The sequence below is a fragment of the Equus quagga genome, chromosome 3, assembly GCF_021613505.1.
Source record: "Equus quagga isolate Etosha38 chromosome 3, UCLA_HA_Equagga_1.0, whole genome shotgun sequence".
Classification (NCBI taxonomy): domain Eukaryota; kingdom Metazoa; phylum Chordata; class Mammalia; order Perissodactyla; family Equidae; genus Equus; species Equus quagga.
This window is the reverse complement of record NC_060269.1, coordinates 38,255,629-38,278,887: the sequence shown is the minus strand read 5'-3', so window position 1 is coordinate 38,278,887 and position 23,259 is coordinate 38,255,629. Positions and strand designations below refer to the sequence as shown.

General features: G+C 33.9%; 1 protein-coding gene across 4 annotated transcripts in view; it reads left to right on the top strand.

Moving 5' to 3' along the window:
• The window catches only part of LRBA (LPS responsive beige-like anchor protein), a 710,247-nt gene that overhangs the window by 128,920 nt on the left and 558,068 nt on the right, over positions 1 to 23,259 (top strand). For all 4 annotated transcript variants that reach the window (XM_046655938.1, XM_046655936.1, XM_046655939.1 and 1 more), the window contains exons 17-20: positions 385 to 482; positions 19,085 to 19,177; positions 20,384 to 20,492; positions 20,895 to 20,976. In XM_046655938.1, the coding sequence (XP_046511894.1) occupies positions 385 to 482; positions 19,085 to 19,177; positions 20,384 to 20,492; positions 20,895 to 20,976 (382 nt within the window). The remainder of the gene's footprint in view (positions 1 to 384; positions 483 to 19,084; positions 19,178 to 20,383; positions 20,493 to 20,894; positions 20,977 to 23,259) is intronic.

The window sequence follows — 23,259 nt, the reverse complement described above, 5'->3', positions numbered from 1 at the left end:
ATATCTTGCTGTGATAGAAAAGAACAATCTAGTTCCCCCTTCTTCCCAATTTCTTGATATATAAACCTTTACAAAAAGGTTTAAAAAAAAACCTGTTAAGTCAGGTCTGTTATATCTATAGAATATGCTTTAGGAAATCTTGATACGGTATAATATAAGAGCTATTTTATGTTTTTGATTAAATTATTTGGCCATTTGGTGCTGTGTATTTTGAATTATACAGATGAATATGTATATGTAAAGAAAAATTTGTTAGAAACAAGTATATATTGTTTATATGTCTGCTTGTTTTTTCTAACGTTGAAATTTCTGTTGTTTCAGAAGTATTCAGTGTTCAAATAAGTTTTTTTTCTTTATTTAAAAAAAATTCTAAAATGGTTTTAGGATGACAATCTAATGGATGTCCTACAGCTGCTTGTTGCATTAATGTCAGAACATCCTAACTCTATGATACCTGCTTTTGACCAAAGGAATGGGATACGGTAAGAGTTTAATATGTCAAGAATTTTAATATATTTAATATAAGAGGTTAGTTTGAAATTGATAGAAAGATTATTAGATATGAAAAGTGTTACTGGATCTTGTATTATAAAATTAGTTAAGATGTAAGACCCCTTTATTTCATGTGTTATTTTTTTGAAGAAAGCTTTAATTATAGAAGCTATTTAATTTGTGAAGATAGCTCAGGCAAGTCATTCCAGTATTTTCAATGGTTAGTGCTATTTAATAGCTGTTGTAAGGTCGAATTCTTTAGCAGAGTTATCTTTAGGTCTTAGAACACTAGTAGTTAAATTGTGATCCAAGAGATCTCTATCCTCCCTTTATATATCACTTCCTCCACTCCTAATCCCAAATCATCATCGTATTAGCCTACTCAGGCTGCCATAACAAAATACCTTAGACTGGATGGCTTAAACAATGAATTTATTTTCTCACGATTCTGGAGACTGGCAGTCCAAGATCAAGTGCCAGCAGGATTGGTGTCTGATGAGGGCCCTTCGTTTGGGTTGCAGACAGCTATCTTCTTGCTGTGTGTTCATATGACCTCTTCTTTCCGTGTGCACAGACAGAAAGAGAGAGAGAAAGTGCAAGTTCTCTGGTCTCTTTTTATAAGGACACTAATCTTCTTGAATCAGGGACGCACTCTACAACCTAATTTAATCTTAATTACTTCCTTATAGGCCCCATCTCCAAATACAGCCACATTGGGGGTTAGGGTTTTAACATAGGAATTGGGGGTTTACACAGTTCGTCTGTAACAATGATTAGTAATGGAACAGAATACTTTTAATTCTTGCATTTAATGAAAATGTTTTTGGGCCACAAAAGTTAACAACTACTTTGCTGGATGATCAGCTACAGTAACTAATTTAATGATCTAGTTATAATAAATTTTCCCCATCATTTCTCGTTACAAATCCTTTATTTGGTACCTTTCAATACTTATTCTGTATAAGATAGAAGATGACTTTATATATTATACTTAAGGAGTGTATTTTCAGAATTTTTCAGAGAAACAAAACCAAAAGGTTGTGTGTGTGTGTGTGTGTGTGTATGTGTGTATGAAAGAGAAAGAGTTGGAGAGATATTGAGATTTATTTTAAGGAATTGGCTTATGTGATTGTGGAGGCTGACAAGTCCAAAATTTGCAGGGTAGGCTGACAGCCTGGAGACTCAGGTAAGAGTTGATGTTACAGTTTGAGTCTAAAGATAGTCTGCTAGCTGGAGTCCCTGTTGCTCTAGGGAAGTCAGTCTTTTTTCTATTAAGTCCTTCAACTGATTGGATGAAGCCCACCCACATTATGGAGGATAATCTGCTTTACTCAAAGTCTGCTGATTAAAATGTCAGAGTAAATGCTGGCCTCATAGAATGATTTGGAAATATTTGCTACTGTTCAATTTTCTTGAAGAGTTTGTATAGAATTATTATTATTAATTTTTTAAATGATTGCTAAAAGTTACTGGTGCACTTATCTAGGTGTGAAACTTTCTTTCTAGGGGTATTTTTAGGTACAAATTCAATTTCTTTAATAGATGTAGGGCTGTTTAGGTTATCTGTTTCTTTGATGAGCCTTATTAAGTTTTTATCTATCAAGAAATTGTCTATTTTGTCTAAACTGTTAAATTTATTGATATAAAGTTGTTCCCTTAATTTCATTTAAATATCTGAAGAGCCTGTAGTGATGTCACCTCTCTCATTGCTCATATTAATAATTTTTCTTCTTTCTTTTTTTCCTGATCAGTCTGGCTAGAGGTTGATCAGATTTATTGATTGTTACTGTTTTGAGATCTTGTTTTTGAATGTAGGCATGTTTAGTGCTATAAATTTCTTCCTAAAGCACTTTTAGTTTCTTCTCATTTTTACTCAGTTCAAAATACTTTTATTTTTCCTCTCAGTTCTTGTTTTATCCATGTTTTGTTTAGAAGTGTGTTTCAGAGATGTTTTTATGTTTGAATTTTAATTTATTTCTGTTGTAGTCTGTGAGCATCTTTGTGTGACCTGAATATTTTTAGATTTATTGAGACTTACTTTATGGTCCAGAATATGGTATATCTCAGTAAATGTTCCATGCACAGTGGAAAAGTATGTGTATTCTGATGTTGTTGGATGGAGTGTTCTGTAAATGTGAAACAGGTTCAGTTGGTTGATAATGTTCTTCAAATCATCTGTCGTTATTGAGGCTTCTCTACATGTTCTATCATTTATTGAGATATGATTGTTGAAATCTCTAACTATAATTGTGTTTCTCCTATTTTTCTTTCTTTGCAGTTTTATCATTTTTTTACTTCTTGTATTTTAAGTCTGATATTAAGTCCATCTTTAAGATTTTTATGTCTTTCTGGGAAATTGGTGCTTTTATAATTGTTATTTCCTTTTTTATTCCTGGAAATATCTCTGGATCTGAAATCTACCTAGTTTGATATTTATATAGCTAATCCAGCTTTCTTTTGCTTTGGGTTTGCATGGTATATCTTTTTTCCCATCCTTTTATTAATTTATCTGTATCTTTATATTTAATTGAATTTCTTGTTGACACAAGTGTGATGGCTAATTTTGTGTCAGCTTGGCAGGGTCACAGTGCCTTGATATTTGGTCAAACATTATTCTGGATATTTTTATAAAGGTATATTTTGGATGAGATCGTTATTTAAATTGGTGGACTTTGAGTAAATCAAGTTACTGTCAACTATGTGGATGGGCCTCATTAAATCAGTTGGAGCCCTTAATAGAGCAGAGACTTACCTCTTCCCCAAGAAAAGGAAATTCTGCCAACAGAATGCCTTTGGGCTTGAACTAGAGCTTTTTCCTCAATGTCCAGAGTACTTGTCTGCCTTGAAGATTTTGGATTTAGTAAGCCTCCACAATTGCATGAGCCAGTTCCTTAAAATGAATCTCTCTCTATGTATACACATCCTGTTGGTTTTCCTTCTGTGGATAATCATGAGTAATACACAAGTATAGTTGTATGTTTTATTTTTTTAAATGTACTCTGAGAAACTCAGTCTTTTCGTTGTGTTTAAGTCTAAACACAATCTGTTTACTTTTAATGTAATTATTGATATGGCTTTATTTTCATCTAGCATTTTATTTATTTGTCCAAGTGTAATTTTTTTCTGTTTCCCTTTCCTGTGTTCTTTGTAATTAAATTCTTTTAGTATTCTTTTAACATTAATCTATTGGTTTTGGATCTGTCCCTGTGTAATTTTTTTAGTGGTTTCTCTAGAGATTTCACAGTCCATTTAGAGTTCATGTTTTACTTTTTTGAGTAAAATATAGAGCCACTGCAACTATATTGATCCCTTTAACTTCCACTGTTGTTCCTTATTACATCTAATGTATTGTAAGCCTCTCTAGACAATGTTATAATTTTTAGTTTCACTTGTTTTATGTAGTTTAAAGAATTTAAGAGAACAAACTTTTATATTTATCCAGATAGTTATAATTTTTTTGCTCTTCCTTCATTCCTTAAGAACTCAATTAGCATTGGTTGTGGAGCAGTTTTTTGGGTTTTTTATTTTTGTTTTTGTTTTTGTTTTTGCTGAGGAAGTTTCACTCTGAGCTAATATCTGTTGTCAGTCTTCCTCTTTTTTCATATGTGAGCCACCACTACAGGATGGCCAATGATAGATGGGTGTTGTCGGTCTGTACTTGGGAACTGAACCCAGGCTGCTGAAGTGGAGTGTGCTGAACTTAACCACTAGGCCACTGGGGCTGTACCTTTTGTTGAGCAGTTTTGCTGGAAATGTAATTTCTTAGTTTTTCCTCTGAAAATGTTCTTATTTGGCCTTCATCACCTAAGGATATTTTTGCTGCATGTAGAATCTGTGTTTCTAGTTCTTTTTTAAGTACTTTAAAATATTTTCCCACTGTCTCCAGGCATCTATGGTTTCTAATGAGAAATCTAAGGTAATTGAAATCTTTCTTTGCTAAATATAATGTACTAGACTTTTGTACTTGCTTGCAAGACATGTTCTTTAGCTCCCTTCCCCCACCCCGTACAATTTCATTATGGTTTTCTTTGTTCTTATCACCAAATTTGGGAAGTTTTAAGCCCTTATTTTGAGAAATTTTTTTTGTTTCAGTTATATCTTTCTCTTTTCATGTTGTGTTTCTAGTGCCGTGAACATTAGAACTTTTGATGCACATCTCCTTAAATCTCTTTTTAGTTTATTTCAATCTTTTTTCTCTTTGTTCTTCACATTTGATGCTTTCTGTTGATATAGAAACTTGATATGTTTGATAAACCTGATATTCACATCTATGAACTTTTTCTTTGCCTTTTTCTGTTTTGATATTGAGCCTGTCTCATGAATATTTTATTTCAGTTATTGAAGATTTCAAATGTATAATTTCAATATGGTTAATTTTTATACTTTTGCTTTTTTTTTGATGAGAGCTCTATTTTTGGAACCATTTAACCGTGTTTATCTTTACCTTCTGGAGTGTAGTTATAATACCTCTTTTAAAAGCTTTGTATGATAATTTTAGAAATTTGCCCATCTCATCAGCATCTGTTCATTGTCTTTTCCTATGAGAAAGGGTCACATTTTTTTGGTTCTTTGTATGTTGAGTAATTTTTTTTACTGTGTCCTGGACGTTGCAAGTGTTATCTTTTATAAACTCTGTGTCTTGTTATAATCTTCTGACAAGTGTTAATTTTGTTTTTTTAATTTTTTTTAGCAGAAAGGGTCAGACTTTAAGTTATACCTGTCCTCTGTGGGTGGTGGTTCCAGTGTCACTTCATTTAAAAAATCTGTTGTCCTGCTTTGGGTCTTTCTTGCACATGTACCACTTGGGGATTAGGCTGAGAATCCAGTGATAATTCAAATCTTCTTTCAATTTAGAAAGACTTTGCTATTCTGGTCTGGGTATGCCCTACATATGTGCATATCTTGGGTCAGTTTAGGGCTTTTGTGGGTTTTTATGCAGATTTTTGAGGATTCCTTCTTTCCCATTTGCTCCTATTCAGGACTTGCCCTACCCTATCTATCCTATGGAGACCCATTTTCTTAGTTCCTCTAACTAGAGGATAATTTTTCTTTGAATATTATGCACCTGAGCTTCTGACATCCAACTCTGAGACCAGGGGGTCCACTCTTAGGTCAGATTTACAAGAGAAAAGTAGAAATTGAGACTCTTACCTCCACAATGGGTATTTTTCCAAGTTTTAACTCACCTACACTGATGCATCTCATTTTGTTTAGTCTTCAGAGTACTTAGGAAATTGCTTTTTGTATTCTTTTCCATAGTTAGTTCTAATACTCAAGACAGAGAGGCTGTATTAGGCTTACTCTATCTTGGTTGGACCAGTAACCCTGTTGACTTTTTTGGTGAAGAAGATTGTCCCTGAGCTAACATCTGTTGCCATTGTTCCTCTTTTTGCTTGAGGAAGATTGTCCCTGAGCTAACATCTTGGCAGTCTTCCTCTATTTTGTACGTGGGATGCTGCCACAGGATGGCTTGATGAGTGGTGTGTAGGTCTGTACCTGGGATCCAAATTGCGAACCCCGGGCTGCCAAAGCAGAGCGTGCAAACTTAACCACTACACCACTGGGCTGGCCCCACCCATTGATTTTGTAGTTTTCTTTTTTAAAAATTATTTTCTATTTAATGGTTTTATAATATTATTGTATTTCTTTTCATCTTGGTGGACTTTATTTTTTCTTGCAAGACATGTCTGCTAGCAATCAATTTTCTCAGGCTGGTTATCTGGGAATATTTTTATTTGCTTTTGTTTTTGGGCAATAATTATGCTGAATATAAAATCTTAATGAATAGTTTTCTTTCTGTTAGCACTTTGACTGTGGTTCCATTGACTTTTGGTCTCTAGTATTTGTGATGAGATGTCAGTCATGTATTATATTGTTGTTCTTCTGTATGTCTTGAGTTAATTTTCTCTTGCTTTTGAGATTTTTTCTTTGTGTTTAGATTTTGACTATGTTTTATTTAGTTGTGATTCTCTTTGTTTTTAATCTTTTGTGGTTTAGTAAGTTCTTGGATATGCATGTTAATGTTTTTTCATCAAATTTTGGAAGTTTTTTCACATAATTTCTTTAGATATTTTTTTCCTAACCCATTCTTCTTTTTTTTAGCACTTGTATTTTACCTATGTTGGAATACAAGCATGCCTCGGAAATATTGCAGGTTCAGTTCCATACCACCGCAATAAAGCAAACATTGCAATAAAGCAAGTCACACAAATTTTTTGGCTTCCCAGTACATATAAAACTTATGTTTAGGGGACCGACCCTGTGGCCGAGTGGTTAAGTTCGTGCACTCTGCTTCGGTGGCCCAGGGTTTCACCAGTTCAGATCCTGGGCGTGGATGTGGCACCACTCATCAGGACATGTTGATGAGGCGGCATCCCACATGCCACAACTAGATGGACCCACAACTAAAATATACAACTATGTGCTGGGAGGTCTTGGGGAGAAAAAGCAATTAAAAACAAACAAACAAAAAATTATGTTTACACGATACTGTAGTCTTTTAAGTGTGCAATAGCATTATATCTAAAAAAGGCAATATACATACCTCAATTAAAAAAATACTTTATTGTCAAAAAATGCTAACCATCATGTGAGCCTTCAGTGAGTTATATTTTTGCCGGTGGAGGCTCTTGCCTTGATGTTGATGGCTGCTGACTGATCAGGGTGGTGGTGCTAAAGGCTGGGATGGCTGTGGCAACTTTTTAAAATAAGACTACAGTGAAATTTGCCACATTTATTGACTCTTCCTTTTGTGAACTACTTCTCTGTAGCATTTGATGCTGTTTGATAGCGTTTTATCCACAGTAGAACTTCCTTCAATATTGGAGTCAATCCTCTGTAACACTGCTGCTGCTGCTTTATTGACTAAGTTTATATGATATTCTAAATACTTTGTTGTCATTTCAACAGTCTTCACAGCGTCTTCACCAGGAATAGATTCCATATCAAGAAACCAATTTCTTTGCTCATCCATTAGAAGCAACTCTCATTGCAGCAATTCAGTCACCTCTTCAGGCTCCACTTCTAATTCTAGTTCTCTTGCTGTTTCTACCACAGCTCTAGTTACTTCCTCCACTGAAGTCTTGAACTTGTCAAAGTCATCCATGAGGATTGGAAGCAACTTCTTCCAAAGCCCTGTTACTCTTGATATTTTGACTTCTTCTCGTGAATCATGAATGTTCGTAATGGAATCGAGAATGTTGAATCCTTTCCAGAAGGTTTTCAATTTACTTTGCCTAGATCCATCAGAGGATTCCCTATCTGTGGCAGCTATAGCCTTGTGAATTGTGTTTCTTGAATAAGACTCAAAAGTTGAAATTACTCATTGATTCACGGGCTGAAGAATGGATGTTGTATTAGCAGGCATGAAAACAACATTCATCTCATTGTACATCTCCATCAGAGCTCTTGGGTGACCAGGTGCATTGTCAATGAACAATAATATTTTGAAAGAAGTGTTTTTTCTAAGCAGTAGGTCTCAACAGTGGGCTTAAAATATTCAGTAAACCATGTTGTAAACAGATGTGTTGTCATCCAGGCTTTGTTGTTCCATTTATAGAGCACAGGCAGAGTAGATTTAGCATAATTCTTCAGGGCCTAGGATTTTCAGAATGGTAAGTGAACGCTGTCTTCAACTTAAAGTTACCGGCCGCTTGAGCCCCTAACAAAAGAGTCAGCCTGTCCTTTGAAGCTTTGAAGCCAGGCATTGACTTCTCCTCTCTAGTGATGAAAGTCCTAGATGGCATCTTCTTCCAATATAAGGATGTTCCATCTATATTGAAAATCTATTGTTTAATGTCGCCACCTTCATTAATTATCTTAGCTAAATCTTCTGGATAACTTGCTGCAGCTTCTACATCAGCACTTGCTGCTCCACCTTACACTTCTATGTTATAGAGATGGTTTCTTTCCTTAAAATTCATGAACCAACCTCTGGTAGCTTTAAACTTTTCTTCTGCAGCTTCCTACCCTCTCTCAGCCTTCACAGGATAGAAGAGAGTTAGAGCCTTGCTCTTGATTTGGCTTTGCCTTAAGGGAATGTTGTGGCTGATTTGATCTTCTATCCAGACCACTAAAACTTTCTCCATATCAGGATTAGGCTTTATGCTTTCTTATCATTCCTGTGTTCACTGGAGTAGCATTTTTAATTTCCTTCAAGTACTTTTCCTTTGCATTCACAACTTGGTTAACTGGTGCAAGAGGCCTAGCTTTCAGCCTCTCTTGGCTTTCAACATGCCTACTTCACTAAGCTTAATCATTTCCAGCTTTTGATTTAAAGTGAGAGATTTGAGACTCTTCCTTTCACTTAAACACCTAGAGGCCATTGTTGGGTTGTTAACTGGCCTAATCAATATTGTTTTGTCTCAAGGAATAGGAAGGCCCGAGAAGAGGGAGAGAGAGAGATGGGGGAACAGCCAACTGGTGCATCAGTCAGAACACATATAACATTTATTGGTTAAGTTCGCCATCTTTTATGGTCACAGTTTGTGGCCCCAAAATGGTTATAGTAGTAAGATCAAAGATCACTGATCACGGATCACTATAACAAATATAATAATAATGAAAAAGTTTGAAATATTATGAGAATTATCAAAATGTGACAGGGAGGCACGAAGTGAGCAAATGCTATGGGGAAAAATGGCGTCGACAGACTTGCTTGATGCAGTCTTGCCACAAACTTAATTTGTGAAAAATGCAATATCTGCTAAGTGCAATAAATGAGGTATGTGTGTACTACATTGTCTCACAGGTTTCTAAAGGTTTGTTAATTTTTCTTTCATCTTTATTTTCTCTGTTCTTCAGATGGGATAATTTCTATTAATCTCTCTTGAAGGTCACAGATTCTTTCTTTTGCCATCTGAATCTGCTGTTAAGCACCTCTTGTGAATTTTTGATTTTGCTTAATGTACTTTTCAACTCTAGAATTTCCATTTGGTGCTGTTTTATAGTTTGTCTCTATTGAAATTTCCTAATCGCTAACTCATTGTTAATCTGTTTTCTTTTAATTTTTTAAACATGACCTTTTTAAATTTGTAGAACATATTTATTACATATCTTTTGAAGTCTTTGTAAAATCTAAACATTTGGGCCTTGTGAGTCATTTTTGATTGACTGCTTTTTTCCTGATTGAGTCACATTTTTTTTTGTTCCTTTGCATGTGTAGTAATTTTGGTTGAAAACTGAGCATTTTGGATAAATTTTATAGCAACTCTGGACTGTGTTTTGTTTTTCCATGTGTTATTGGTTTTTTGTTTTTTTGTTTGTTTTAGTAATTTGCCTTCTCCAATCTCCATGTTTTGTCTTCTCCGTAGTGTGCAGCTTCTGGTTTCTCTGCTCATTATTTTTTATTATATTCTTTCTTTTTCTTTCACCCGCACTCCCTCCCTCCCTTTGTTTCTTCATTCCTTCCTTCCTTCCCAGGAGTCTTAGGGTTGCCTGTGTTTCTACATGTCTTAGATGCCAACCAATGATTTAGGTAGAAGTGTGATCACATACCTTAGGCTCATAAGGTCCACACTCTTTCATGATCTGTGTGTGTTTAGGAATTGCACTTGAAGTTGTATCTACTTCTCTAGTCTCCCTTGGCTTTCTCTTTTCAGTCAGCGGCTCATGTCTCTCCTATACATATGTACCTTCCCAGTCAGCTGGGTATTTGTGGAGAACTTAATCTCAGTCCTATGACTCTCACTTTTAGTATCTGCCTGTTAAATTTCTTTCTGGTCTGCTGTTAACTGTTAATTTTGACTGCTGAAACATTGATTGAGCAAGGCTGCAAATTTTCCCCTTTTGTTTGTAACCCAGTCTGCCACTTTCACCTGGAAAACTCCGATTTTCATTCCTTACCCTGAATCAAGTCTGCCCCTCTGAATGTAACACTGTTGCATTTTGCTGTGAGCCCTACGCTGGTAAAACTATATTTCTCACCAACTAAACTGAGGTAGTGGTTTAGGAGTTAGCCCCATCAACAAGGTCACTGCCTCTTGGTTTTCTTACCTCAATCTGTATCAGTTTCTCAAGCATAAATGCTTCTCAATTTGTTCTTTCTCTGGTTGATTTCCACTTTGCTAATGGTTCCATGTGAAAAATTTTTTTAAACTTTTTTTTTTTCTGTGAGGAAGATCAGCCCTGAGCTAACGTCTGCTGCCAATCTTCCTTTTTTTGCTTGAGGAAGATTGTTGCTGAGCTAATATCTGTGTCAGTCTTCCTCTATTTTGTATATGGGATGCTGCCACAGCCTGGCTTGAAGAGTGGTGCTAGGTCTCTGCCTGGGATCTGAACCTGTAACCCCTGGTCACCGAAGCTGAGTGCACGAACTTAACCTCTACACCACCAGGTCGACCCCCTCCATGTGAAAGTTTTGTTTAGTGTTTTTTCTTTCTTTTTTTCGAGGGAAGATGCTGACTGCCCTGTTGGCATTAGTAGAAGTCATTCCCCCTAATTTGTTTTGGTAGTATGTTTTAAATTTTGGTACTTTTTCAGTCTTTTATTTGTTACTTGTAAACAAATGAAAAGTCTGTAACTTAGACTAATATATGGAAATGTGATTAGTCTCATCTAAAATGTATGTGGTTCAGTTACTTTTAAACACGAGATAAAGAGATTTATTAAATATTTATATTAGTTATATAGGTTAAAAATAACTTGGAAATGATGAGTAGTTCCTTTAATCTCATTGGAATTCTGTGGAAATAGACCTTGGGTCCAAAAATTCAGTATGAAATTTTCTAACTTGTGGCTCTTTTTCTTTTTCTTTCCTTTTTTTTATATGATTTAAAGAGAGAGAGGAAATCCATATGGAGTATTGCTACATAATTTCATTGTCTGTTTTTGGATACATTGATATCTAATATATATAGTACCATAATTTTTAAAGGCCAACATGAAAAGAGCAGAGGTGGATTTAGTGACGCTTTCTTATTAACTGAAAGTGAAACGGTGTATAACATAGGTTCAAACTGAAAAAACTGGAGAAAATTGGAGAAAGGGTAGTCTTTGTTGGTACAAAATAAAGGAATGTCAGACTGCAAAAGTAGCATTTCCAAATTATAAGTGGCAATTTAATTTCCATCAGATGACAGAAATTTCTACTTTTATTTGTTAAACATGAATTCATCTCTACCATCACATCATTTAAATATTATCTTAGATATCTTGGAGCACTTATCTTCCTTAGAATTGACTGTGTTTTCTGATTCAGTGTCAGTTACATCATATGCCCTGCTTAGACTTTAAGTTCTAAATTTTTAATTTTTGGCGTCTAGGTTAATGAGCTTTTATTGTATCTTCTAATATCTGTAAACAGATTGAAATAATCTGTAACTATTGAAATTATTCTTTCTAGTTTTTCTATTACCTAAATACTATTTCCTTCATTGAAAATGTGATAGTGTACATGCCACAGTAATTCAAATTTAAAAGATAGACATATATAGAATCTCTATACATATTTCTTTATATGTGTATAATCAGAGTGCAATAGATTACATGAAAATATTCCCCAATTTTATTAGTACTCCTTATGGGTTACCACATATTATCTTTTTTATTTTTTGTTGTTAGCGCCGTCAAGTCAATTCTAACTCCTAGCAACCCTGTGTACATCAGAGTGGAACCCTGCCCTGTCTTCTGCCATCCTCTCGCCTTCCACCACTATATCAGACAATGCTCTCCTGCTATTCATAGGGTTTTCATGGCCAGTTTTTTCGGCAGTGGGTGGCCAGGTCTCTCTTAGTCTGGCAGCTCCGCTGGAACCTCTCCACCATGGGTGACCCTGCTGGTATTTGCAATATCGGTGGCATGGCTTTCAGCATCACAGCAACATGCAGCCACCGAAGTATGTTAACTCACGGAGGGGTGGTGTGGTTTTCTGACCGGTGGACAAACCCGAGTGGCAGCGGTGAGAGTGCTGGATCTTAACCACTAGATCACCACTGCTAGTTTATCTTCCTCATACTTTTCTGTGTTTCCAATAGAGAAATGTACATGTGTTTATAAATTTTTTTTATAACTAGGAAAATATATAAATGTCATTGAAGCAGTCTGGGATTTTTCTCCTGTTATATAAGGAATATTTTTTGTATTAAATAGGGACTAAACTTTGAGAAATAGACTCGCTTAAGTTTTACAAAATTTAGTGGTTTTGTGTAGTAGATCAAATAAGCTAATTGGATTCTGCTTTAGTGAGAAAGGTTCAACATTTAAAAGTTGTTGTAGAATAAATAATAGGCTTATAGATCTAATTCAAGTCGTTTTTGTCTTTCATGTTAGTAATCCTAATAAAACTTTTGGAAGTGATTAGACAGTTGTATTTGGAGCTCTTCTTTTGATGAAATCATTGTGATTTTAGCCAAAGATATTTGTTAATTTAAGCTATAGCAAACAGATTTTTGCTATGTTAAAATATCTTAGAGTGTTGCGGTTTTCAAACCAGTGTTAAACTTCTGTTAATATTTCTTTTATAAACAATTAATATGACTTTTATTTTACTTAATTTAAATCATTGAAGGCAAGAAATTTATAAATATATTGGTATTAGCCTAATGATAGACTGTTATAGTTTTGTTAATACAATTTGAATTAAGAAATGACTAGTTTCAGATGTCTCATTTTATGAGATTACAATGTGTTATGAAATTAGGTGCTTTTAATTCATATTTTAAGAGGAAACAAACATCTATTTCCTTTTCTGAGGATCCTTCTTTTTTTGTTCATAATTCTTTTTTTTTCCAGATAGTTATTAAACAGTAAAATTTTTATCTAGAAAGATACTTGATAATGTTAATATTTTAAAACAGTCATAAAAAGTTTCCAATTTTTTTCAAAGTGTTTGTGAAGAAAGAAATGCTATAATGAATCACTTGAACTTTGTTTATAAAACTCAAATTTTTGTTATACTCAAATTTTGCTTTTACTCAAATCAGTGGCCTATGGCTGAATGGCCTCAGAGGTTTTTTAAAAAGTTAATTTATACTACTATATAACTTTTGAGAATTGAATGTGAAATTTATTTTTAGGTATCTTTGTTCTTTAAATCTTTTTACTTTTGTAATTAGTTTTGGTTATCATTTATTACCTGTTGTCGTTATTATTCATTACCCTCTTCCCTTGCTTTGCATGATGAGAATTATATACAAATTTAAATATATGTGACCATTAAACGATAATTTCTATGTATTGACTTAAAAAAAGATGTTGGTAACCTCCACAGGGTATTGGTAAGCCTGTAGTAGAGAAAAAATATATCTCAAAGCTAGCGTTATGCCATATAGTTTGTAAAAGTACACGCATGGAAAAGTCACTGTAGTTCCTAAATATTCCAATTTGTTCTCATTTCTTAGTCTTCATTAAAAGGAACAATAACTAGTGTGAGACAAGCAGATTTTTTTAAGAGCCATTTTATGTTTACAAGAAAATTGAGAAGGTTTAGAGATTTCTCATATACCCTCTGCTCCTACGTATGTATTGCCTCCTCCATTATCAACATCCCCAGTGATACAGTTGATGAACTTACCTTGATACATCATAATCACCCAAAGTCCATAGTTTACATTATGGTTCATTCTTTTTTTTTTTTTCGAGGAAGATTAGCCCTGGTAACTACTGCCAGTCCTCCTCTTTTTTGCTGAGGAAGCCTGGCCCTGAGCTAACATCTGTGCCCATCTTCCTCTACTTTTTTTTATATGTGGGATGCCTACCACAGCATGGCATGCCAAGTGGTGCCATGTCTGCACCCAGGATCCGAACTGGCGAACCCCAGACTACTGAGAAGCAGAATGTGCACACTTAACCGCTGCGCCACCGGGCCGGCCCCTATGGTTCCTTCTTGATGTTATGCCTTCTGTGGATTTGGACAAATGGATAGTGGCATGCATCCGTCATTATGGTATCATGCAGAGTCTTTTCACTGCTCTAAAAATCCTCTGTGCACCATTTCTTCATCCCTTCTCTACACCCCCTACTTGCCCCCCAAGCCCTGGTAACCACTGATCTTTTGCTGTTTTCATAGAAAATTTGCCCTCTCCAAAATGTCATATAGTTGTAATCATACATCATGTAGCCTTCTCAGATTGGCTTCTTTCACTTAGTAATATGCATTTAAGTTTCCTTCATGTCTTTTTATGGCTTGATAGCTCGTTTATTTTAGGGCTGAATAATATTCCAGTATTTGGATATCTACAGTTTAATTATGTGAATACATATTGCAAGACATCTTGATTGCTTGCAAGTTTTGGCAATTATGACTAAAGCTGCTGTAAACATGCATGTGCAGGTTTTTTTGTGGACATAAATTTTCAACTCCTTTGGGTAAATTCCAGGGAGTGTGATTCCTGGATTGTATGGTAAGAGTATATTTAGTTTTGTAAGAAACTATCAAACTGTCTTCCAAAGTGGCTGTATCATTTTACATTCCCGCCAGCAATGAATGAGAGTTCCTATTGCTCCCTGTCCTCACCAGCATTTGTGTTGTTAGTCTTCTGGATTTTGGCTTTTCTAATAGATGTGTAGTGGTTTGTCATTGTTATTTTAGTTTGCATTTCTCTGATGACATATAGTATGGAGCATCTTCTTACATGCTTATTTGCTCTCTGTGTATATCTTCTTTGATGAAGTGTCTCAATTCATTGGCCCCACCTTTTTTTTTTTTTGAGGTAGATTAGCCCTGAGCTAACATCTGCTGCCAATCCTCCTCTTTTGGCTAAGGAAGACTGGCCCTGAGCTGACATCCATGCCCATCTTCCTCTACTTTATACGTGGGATGCCTACCGCAGCATGGCCTGCCAAGCAGTGCCATGCCCACTCCTGGGATCCGAACCGGCGAACCCCGGGCCACTGAAGTGGAATGTGCGAACTTAACCGCTGCATCATTTTTTAATCAAATTGTTTGTTTTCTTATTGTTGAGTTTTAAGAATTTTTTATCTATTTTGTGTAACAGTCTTTTGTCAGATGTGTCTTTTGCAAGTATTTTCTCACAGTCTGTCTTCTAATTCTCTTGATATTTTCTTTTGTAGAGCAGAAATTTTTAATTTTAATGAAGTCCAACTTATCAATTATTTCTTTTGTGGATTGTGTCTTTGGTGTTGTATCCAAAAACACATCACCATAACCAAGGTCAATTAGATTTTCTCCCATGTTGTCTTCTAGGAGTTTTATAGTTTTGCATTTTATGTTTAGGTCCATTTTGAGTTAATTTTGATGAGGGATGCGAGGTCTGTGTCTAGATTCATTTATTCGCATGTAGATGTTCAGTTGTTCCAGGATCATTTGTTGAAAACAGTATCTTTGGTCCATTGTATTGCCTTTGCTTCTCCTTTGTCAAAGATTGGTTGACTATATTTACATGGGTCTTTTTGTAGGTTCTCTTTCTGTTCCATTGATCTCTTTGTCTATTCTTTTGTTAGTACTACACTGTCTTGATTACTTTGATTATAGCTTTATAGTAAGTCTTGAAGTCACATAGCATCAGTCTTACAACTTTGTTCTCCTCCTTGAATATTTTGTTGACTATTCTCGACTTTTGCTCCTCATATAAACTTTAGAATGGTTTGCTGTTATCTATAAAATAACTTGCTGATTTGATTGCAATTACATTGAATCTATAGATCAAGTTGGGAAGGACTGGGATCTTGAGATACTGGGTCTTCCTATCCATGAACATGGATTTTCTCTCCATTTATTTAGTTCTTTGATTTTGTTCATCAGTTTTGTAGTTTTTCTCATATAGATCTTGTGTGTATTTTAGTTGGTATATACATGAGTGTTTCATTTTTTTGGGTGGTAATGTAAATGGTATTGTGTTTTTTTGTTTTTAATTTTTTTAAAGCTTGGCATATGAGCTAACAACTGTTGCCAATCTTTTGTTTTTTTTCCTGCTTTTTCTCCCCACATCCCCCCAGCACATAGGTGTATATTTTAGTTGTGGGTCCTTCTAGTTGTAGCATGTGGGACACCACCTCAGCATGGGCTAATGAGTGGTGCCATGTCCACGCTCAGACTCTGAACCAGTGAAACCCTGGGCTGCTGAAGTGGAGCGTGTGAACTTACCCACTTGGCCACAGAGCCGGCCGCTGTTGTGTTTTAAATTTCATATTCCACTTGTTCATTGTTGATATATAGGATAGCAGTTGACTTTTGTGTATTAACTTTGTATTCTGCAGTCTTCTATAATTACTTATTAGTTCCATGACTTTTTGGTCAGTTCTTCTAGATTTTCTTGATAGAACATCATGTCGTCTGTGAACAAAGACAATTTTGTGTTTCTTCATAATCTCTATACCATTTATTTGCTTTAGCAAGAACTTCCAGTGTGACGTTGAGATGGAATGGTGAGAGGGGACATTCTTTCCTTGTAACTGATCTTAATGGGAAAGTTTCAAATTTCTTCCCATGAAGTATTATATTATCTGTAGGTTTTTTATAGATAGTCCTCATCAACTTGAGAAAGTTTCCTTCTATTCTTATTTTATTTAGAATTTTTAATATGAATGGGTGTTTGATTTTGTCAAATGCTTTTTCTGCTTCTACTGATATGATCAGTAATTTTTCTTTCTTATCTGTTGATGTGATGAATTATATTAAATGCATTTCAAGTGTTGAACCAACCTTCCATACCTGGGATGAATCTCACTTGGTCATGGTATATAATTCTTTTTACACTTTTTTGAATTTCATTTGCTAATATTTTGTTGATGGTTTTTAAATCTTTATTAGTGAGAGAGATTGGTCTGTAGTTTCCCTCTAATGTCTTTTTCTGGTTTTGGTGTAAGGTAATGGTGTCTCATAGAATGAGTTAAGAAGTATTCTTTCTGCTTCTATATTCTGAAGGAGGTTACAGAGAACTGGTATAATATCTTCTTTAAATACTTGATAGCATTAATCAGTGAACTCATCTGGGCTTGGTACTTTGCATTTTGAAAGGTTATTAATTATTGGTTCAAAATTTTTAGTAGATATAAGCCTATTCAGATCATTTATTTTTTATTGTATGAGTTTTGGATATTGTGTCTTTTAAGGAATTGTTCCATTTTATCTATGTTTAGAATTTGTTGGCATAGAATTATTCATAGTATTCCTTTATTATCCTTTATATGTCCATGGGATTTGTAATGATGTCCCATTTCACTTCTGATATTAGTTAAGTGTGTCTTCTCTCTTTTATCTTTGTTAGCCTGGCTAGAAGCTCATTGATTTTATTGATTTTTTTTTCAAAGAACCAGGTTTTGGTTTTGTTATTTTTCTCCATTGATTTCCTTTTTTCAATTTCATTGATTTTTACTCTAACACTTGTTTCTTTTCTCTTGCTTACTTTGGATTGAATTTTCTCTTCTTTTTCTAATTTACTAGGGTGGAAACTTAAATTATTGATTTTAGATCTTCTTTTCTAACATATGCATTCAGTGCTATAAATTTCTCTGTAAGCCTGCTTTCACTGCATCCCACAGATTTTTATAAATTGTGTTTTCAGTTTTCTTTTTTTAAAGATTTTATTTTTCCTTTTTCTCCTCAAAGCCCAACAGTACATAGTTGTATATTTTTAGTTGTGGGTCCTTCTAGTTGTGGCATGTGGGATGCTGCCTCAGCATGGCTTGATGAGCGGTGCCTTGTCTGTGCCCAGGATCCAAACTGGCAAAACCCTGGGCTGCCAAAGCGGAGTGCGTGAACTTAACCACTCGGCCATGGGGCCGGCCCCTTTCATTTTTCTTTTGTTGAAAGTGCTTTTAATTTTTCTTGAGATTGTTTCTTTGAACTACATGTTTAGAGTTGTTGTTTAATCTCCAAGTATTTTGAGATTCTGCAGCTCTCTTTCTGTTACTGATTTCTAGTTTAATTCCATTGTGGTCTGAGAACAAACATTACGTAGTTTCTAATGTCTGCATTTGTTTAGGTGTGTTTTATGGCCCCGAATGTGGTCTACCTGGTGATTGTTCCATGTGAGCTTGAGAAAAATGTGTATTCTGCTGTTGTTGGATGAAGTAGTCTATAGAGGTCAGTTATATCTAGTTGATTGATTTTGTTGATGAGTTCAGCTATGTCCTTACTGATTTTTTGCCTGTTGGATCTGTTCATTTCTTAGAGAGGAATGTGGAAATTTCCAACTATGATAGTGAATTCATCTATTTCTCCTTGCAGTTCTTTCGGTTTTTGCCTCACATAGTTTTAGGCTTTGTTGTTAGGAGCATACACGTTAAGGACTGCTATGTCTTCTTGGCTTATTGACCCCTTCATCATTATGTAAAAGCCCTTCTTTATCCCTGATAACTTACTTTGAAGTCTGCTCTGTCTAAAACTAATGTAGCTACTCTTGGTTTTTGTAGATGAGTGTTGGCATGGCATATTTTTCTCCATTCATTTAATCTATGTGTGTCTTTATATTTAAACTGAGTTTCTCGAAGACAACATATAGTTGATAAGCAAGCTTTTAAATGTCAGAAATGTGTATTAAATTCACCCAGATCTTACTTGAAATTAGATTTATAATCATATGAATGTATGAAAATACATGTGAAAATACATATATATACATATGTATATCTTAAATCATTACTTTTGATAAACATACTCAGAGTAATTCTTTTTTAATTTTAATTCATTCAGTGTTGTGTATAAACTTATGGCATCAACAAGCGAAGGAATAAGAGTACAAGCTCTCAAAGCAATGGGCTATTTTTTAAAACACCTGGCCCCAAAGTGAGTATGCATGAAATGTAAAATGGCCTGTTGTATATTACTTATTTATTTTATAAATCTCTGAAATAGTGTTTGTATTCTGTGATTCCTGTAGTCTTTCTTTTCTTTATTTTTATTCATAAAATGCCATATAAATTTAATCTCATTTCTGTATATTAAAAATAAAGTGGGAACAGGAGTATGTTTGTTTTATATGAAAATTATTTTAATTTTCCATTTATTTTTTGTTCATTATGAGAATACATTTGTATAAATTGCATAAATTCTAGATACCATTGAGACTTCATTTTAGGTGGCTTGATCATCATTTGCTTCATCTGTACTATAAAGCTGACATATTAATCTGAGTGTTTGTCACATAGTGGTTTCTGCTATGTATATAATTAAAAACTGAAACTCACATGTATTTTTCTTAGCTGAATGTAGATGTTTATATCCTACATATCATTCCTTGTACCAGAATTGTTTTATTATAAAAATTAACAATTTTTGTGGTAGGAAAATGTTAGTAAACTGTGCTCTTTATGTTGGATCCAGCTGGCTACCTGTAAATAAAGTTATATTGGAGCAAAGCCACAACAGTTTATTTCCTTATTATCTATGGCTGTTTTCATGTTACAACAGCAGCATTGAATTGCTGCTACAGAGAACATATGTCTGCAAAGCCTAACATATTTACTATTCAGCCATGTGCAGAAAAAATTTGATGAACCCAGAGTTAGAATTAAAGTTTATGATCCTTCAGTTTCTAAATTTTTGCTTGGAAGTTTAATTTTGGTATATTCATCTTCACAGTATTCATTTTCTTAATCTCTTACATTTCTTCTACCTTTTCCTCCACATTGGTTTTCTGCTTAACTACTTATTATGCTTTAGATTATTCATAGTAGAGCTTAGCTCAGTGCTGATGGAGAGTAGCAACCAATTAATAAATAATTGCTCTGAAGATTTTGGTGGAGATTTTTGCTGTGCTGTGGCATAATCAGTCTCGTATTTTTTTTTTTTTTAACTTTAGATGTGCTTATATTGCAGTTTGTATTTCTCTACTTAAAGATTTTGTGGCCTTATAAGTTCTAGGTTGAAAAAAATTGGGAGAGTTCCTGAGTTGGAATTTGTAAAACATTTTTGTCTCCTTCATCCAACATGCATACTAAATAGTTAATAATAAAACTCTGCATTTAATTATTTCTTTTTATGTAATCGCAGAAGAAAAGCTGAAGTCATGCTTGGACATGGATTGTTTTCATTGCTAGCTGAAAGACTCATGCTTCAGACAAATTTAATCACAATGACCACGTATAATGTCCTGTTTGAGGTAGGAATGTAGTTAGAATTTAATCTTACTAATTTCTTACTATGAAAATGCCTTTAGAATTGGGTTGATAGTCTCTAGATAAAATAAGATCATTTAGATTTGATGTACAAAGGAGATGTGGCTGCATCTTTATAAATCTATTAACCTGTGAATTATTAAACAGTGTGAGCATCTCTGTTTAAGTATTTCCTCCATTGTATTGACTATTCGATGTCTCGTTTTATAATTAACTAAAAATAGAGTTATATGTTGAAATTATTTATTTTATATAAAGCGGAAAATATTTAGCCTGACAATATTGACCTGTATATTTAATGTTTATTAGTGCTGTACTTAAAGTTCATTAATAGTGATGGTAATACAGTGATTATGCTAACACAATCTATTGTTTTACTTCTGTAGATTCTTATAGAACAGATTTGTACTCAAGTTATACATAAACAGCATCCAGATCCTGATTCTTCAGTAAAGATACAGAATCCTCGTATGTATTTTGTATACTTTTTGTTTGTTTTTCCAGCTTTATTGTGATGTAATTGACATGTAACATTGTGAAAAATAAAAGTGTACAACTTAATGATTTGATATATGTATAGATTGTGAAATTATGACCACAACAAGGTTAGTTAACACATCTATCACTTGACATAGTTATAATTTTTTCTGTGTCTATGTGGTGAGAACTGTTAAGATCTGCTCTCTTAGCAGTTTTCAGATATACAGTATAGTATTGTTAACTGTGGTAACCATGTTGTATGTTACATCCCTAAAAATTATTCATCTTATAACTGGAAGTTTGTACCCTTTGAGCACCTTCACCCGTTTCTCCCACTACCCCTCTTTTTTGGACTTTTAAAAAGTACCTTTTTCTACTAAGAAGAAAGTCACTGTAAAAAGCCTAAAGTTTATATTGTTGAAAACACATTGTTCGAAGAATATTTCATTACAGGCCGTGATATAATACTAGATTTGTTTGTTTGGTGTTGAATATAACTTCGAATTGCCCTTTGATTATGTGGAAACGTTTCTTAGAGGTTTTGAAGAATTATAAGATCTTGATTTAATGTATGTTCAGATTTTCAGTGAAGTTTTGATTGCACTCTTTAGTGATGTCAGGCTAGATTACATGAACCATGGAGGTAGCTTTCTTCTTAAATTACTGTCAATTTAAGAATACCAGGTTTGGAATTGAGAAATATCTACCTTCTTTATTGTTTATGAACTTAGTCTTGTTTAACAGTCTTTTCGTTTGATATTTACAATTCTTAAGCACTTGTACAAAGTTTACATTTTTCATCTTGCTTTTTATGATTATTGATGTTAAAATAACCGGTTTGTAGAGTTTTGAAATTTAATTAAATTATGTGCTTTTGTGTAGTGAGTTGTGTTTGTAGTACTCTATTTCACTACTAGTTTTAAAAACATGTTTCTGAAGTTTACTTTTTCTCAGCCTTCAAGGAGACATGATGTCATTGTTTTTGAGAGCAAAAAGGGAGAAAATCTTCATATATAATATAAATAATATAAATCTTCATATGTAATATAAAATATATTTTGTCTGGTTATGAGGAAGATGAGTTATTGAAGTAAGGATTTTAGAATGTATTATCCACATAATATTCTGGCTCAGGAAAAACAGGCAGTATGGTGTAGTGTTTAAAAACATAGGGTGCCTGCCTTTCAATCTTGTCTACCTGTCTTAATAGATGTGTGACTTTGGGTAAATTACTTAATTTCTGTGTGCCTTAGTTTTCTTATCTTTAAAATGAGGATAACAGTAGTATCTAGCTATCATTGTATAAGGATTAAATGTGTTAATGATACCTGTATTTTCTTAAAACAGTGCCTAACAATAGTGTATCCTCATAATTAGTGGTTATTATCATCATCATCATTGTAATGATTATAAGTATCATTGTAATCATTATTCAGGTAGAGAAATTTTGAATTTGTCGTTAGAAGAATTCACAAATTGCTCCCAAAGCATGATAAAGTATCTTCGTATTTGCTGTTTTGGATGTATTGCTTCAGAATCATCAAAAACCTTGGCAAAATGCTAGTTTAAAACTCCTAAATTTTTAATTGGATAAAAATTTGATGTATTATTTAATTTTAAATTCAAGGCTATAGCTCTTTCTGCTTCTTTTCTTTAAAGTTTTGGATTTAAGTATATATTTTAAAGAATTCCTTTTCTTAAAGCTAAGTACTAGCAATTTAGACAGCGTTATATTTAAGACCATTACAGTAGCAGTTTCATTGTTATTTGTTCAGGATATTGAATACGTTTTAATTTCTTTTTTTTAATATCTAATTTTACTTTTAAAATTGTGGGAAAAAAGTCTTCATAGCTTTTAAAATTCATGATGGTAAAAAACTGTATGTGTGTGCATAACATAAGTTTTGTTGAAGAACTTGAGAATTTATTCTCTTTTTCTGAGATTTTGATTTTAGCTATTTTTTTTTAAGATCAATTTTACTAATTGGCAGAGATTAGGGAGAGTTGTCAGCAATTTTACCAACCTTTAATTCATTTATAATTTAACTTGATTTATTATAACCTTTTAAAATTGAACTTTCCTTTTACACATTCTAACGATGAAATAAAAAAGGAATCCCTTTTGTGTTTATGGATGCTTTTTAATGAATGTATTGTCATTCTTCTCTGCAGATGATGATTTTTTTTTTTCAGCACAGAAAAGAGGACGTATTCAGTAGACATTTATGCCAGGGAAAGGAAAGAAATTTCAATGTAGTGGTGATCTTCCAT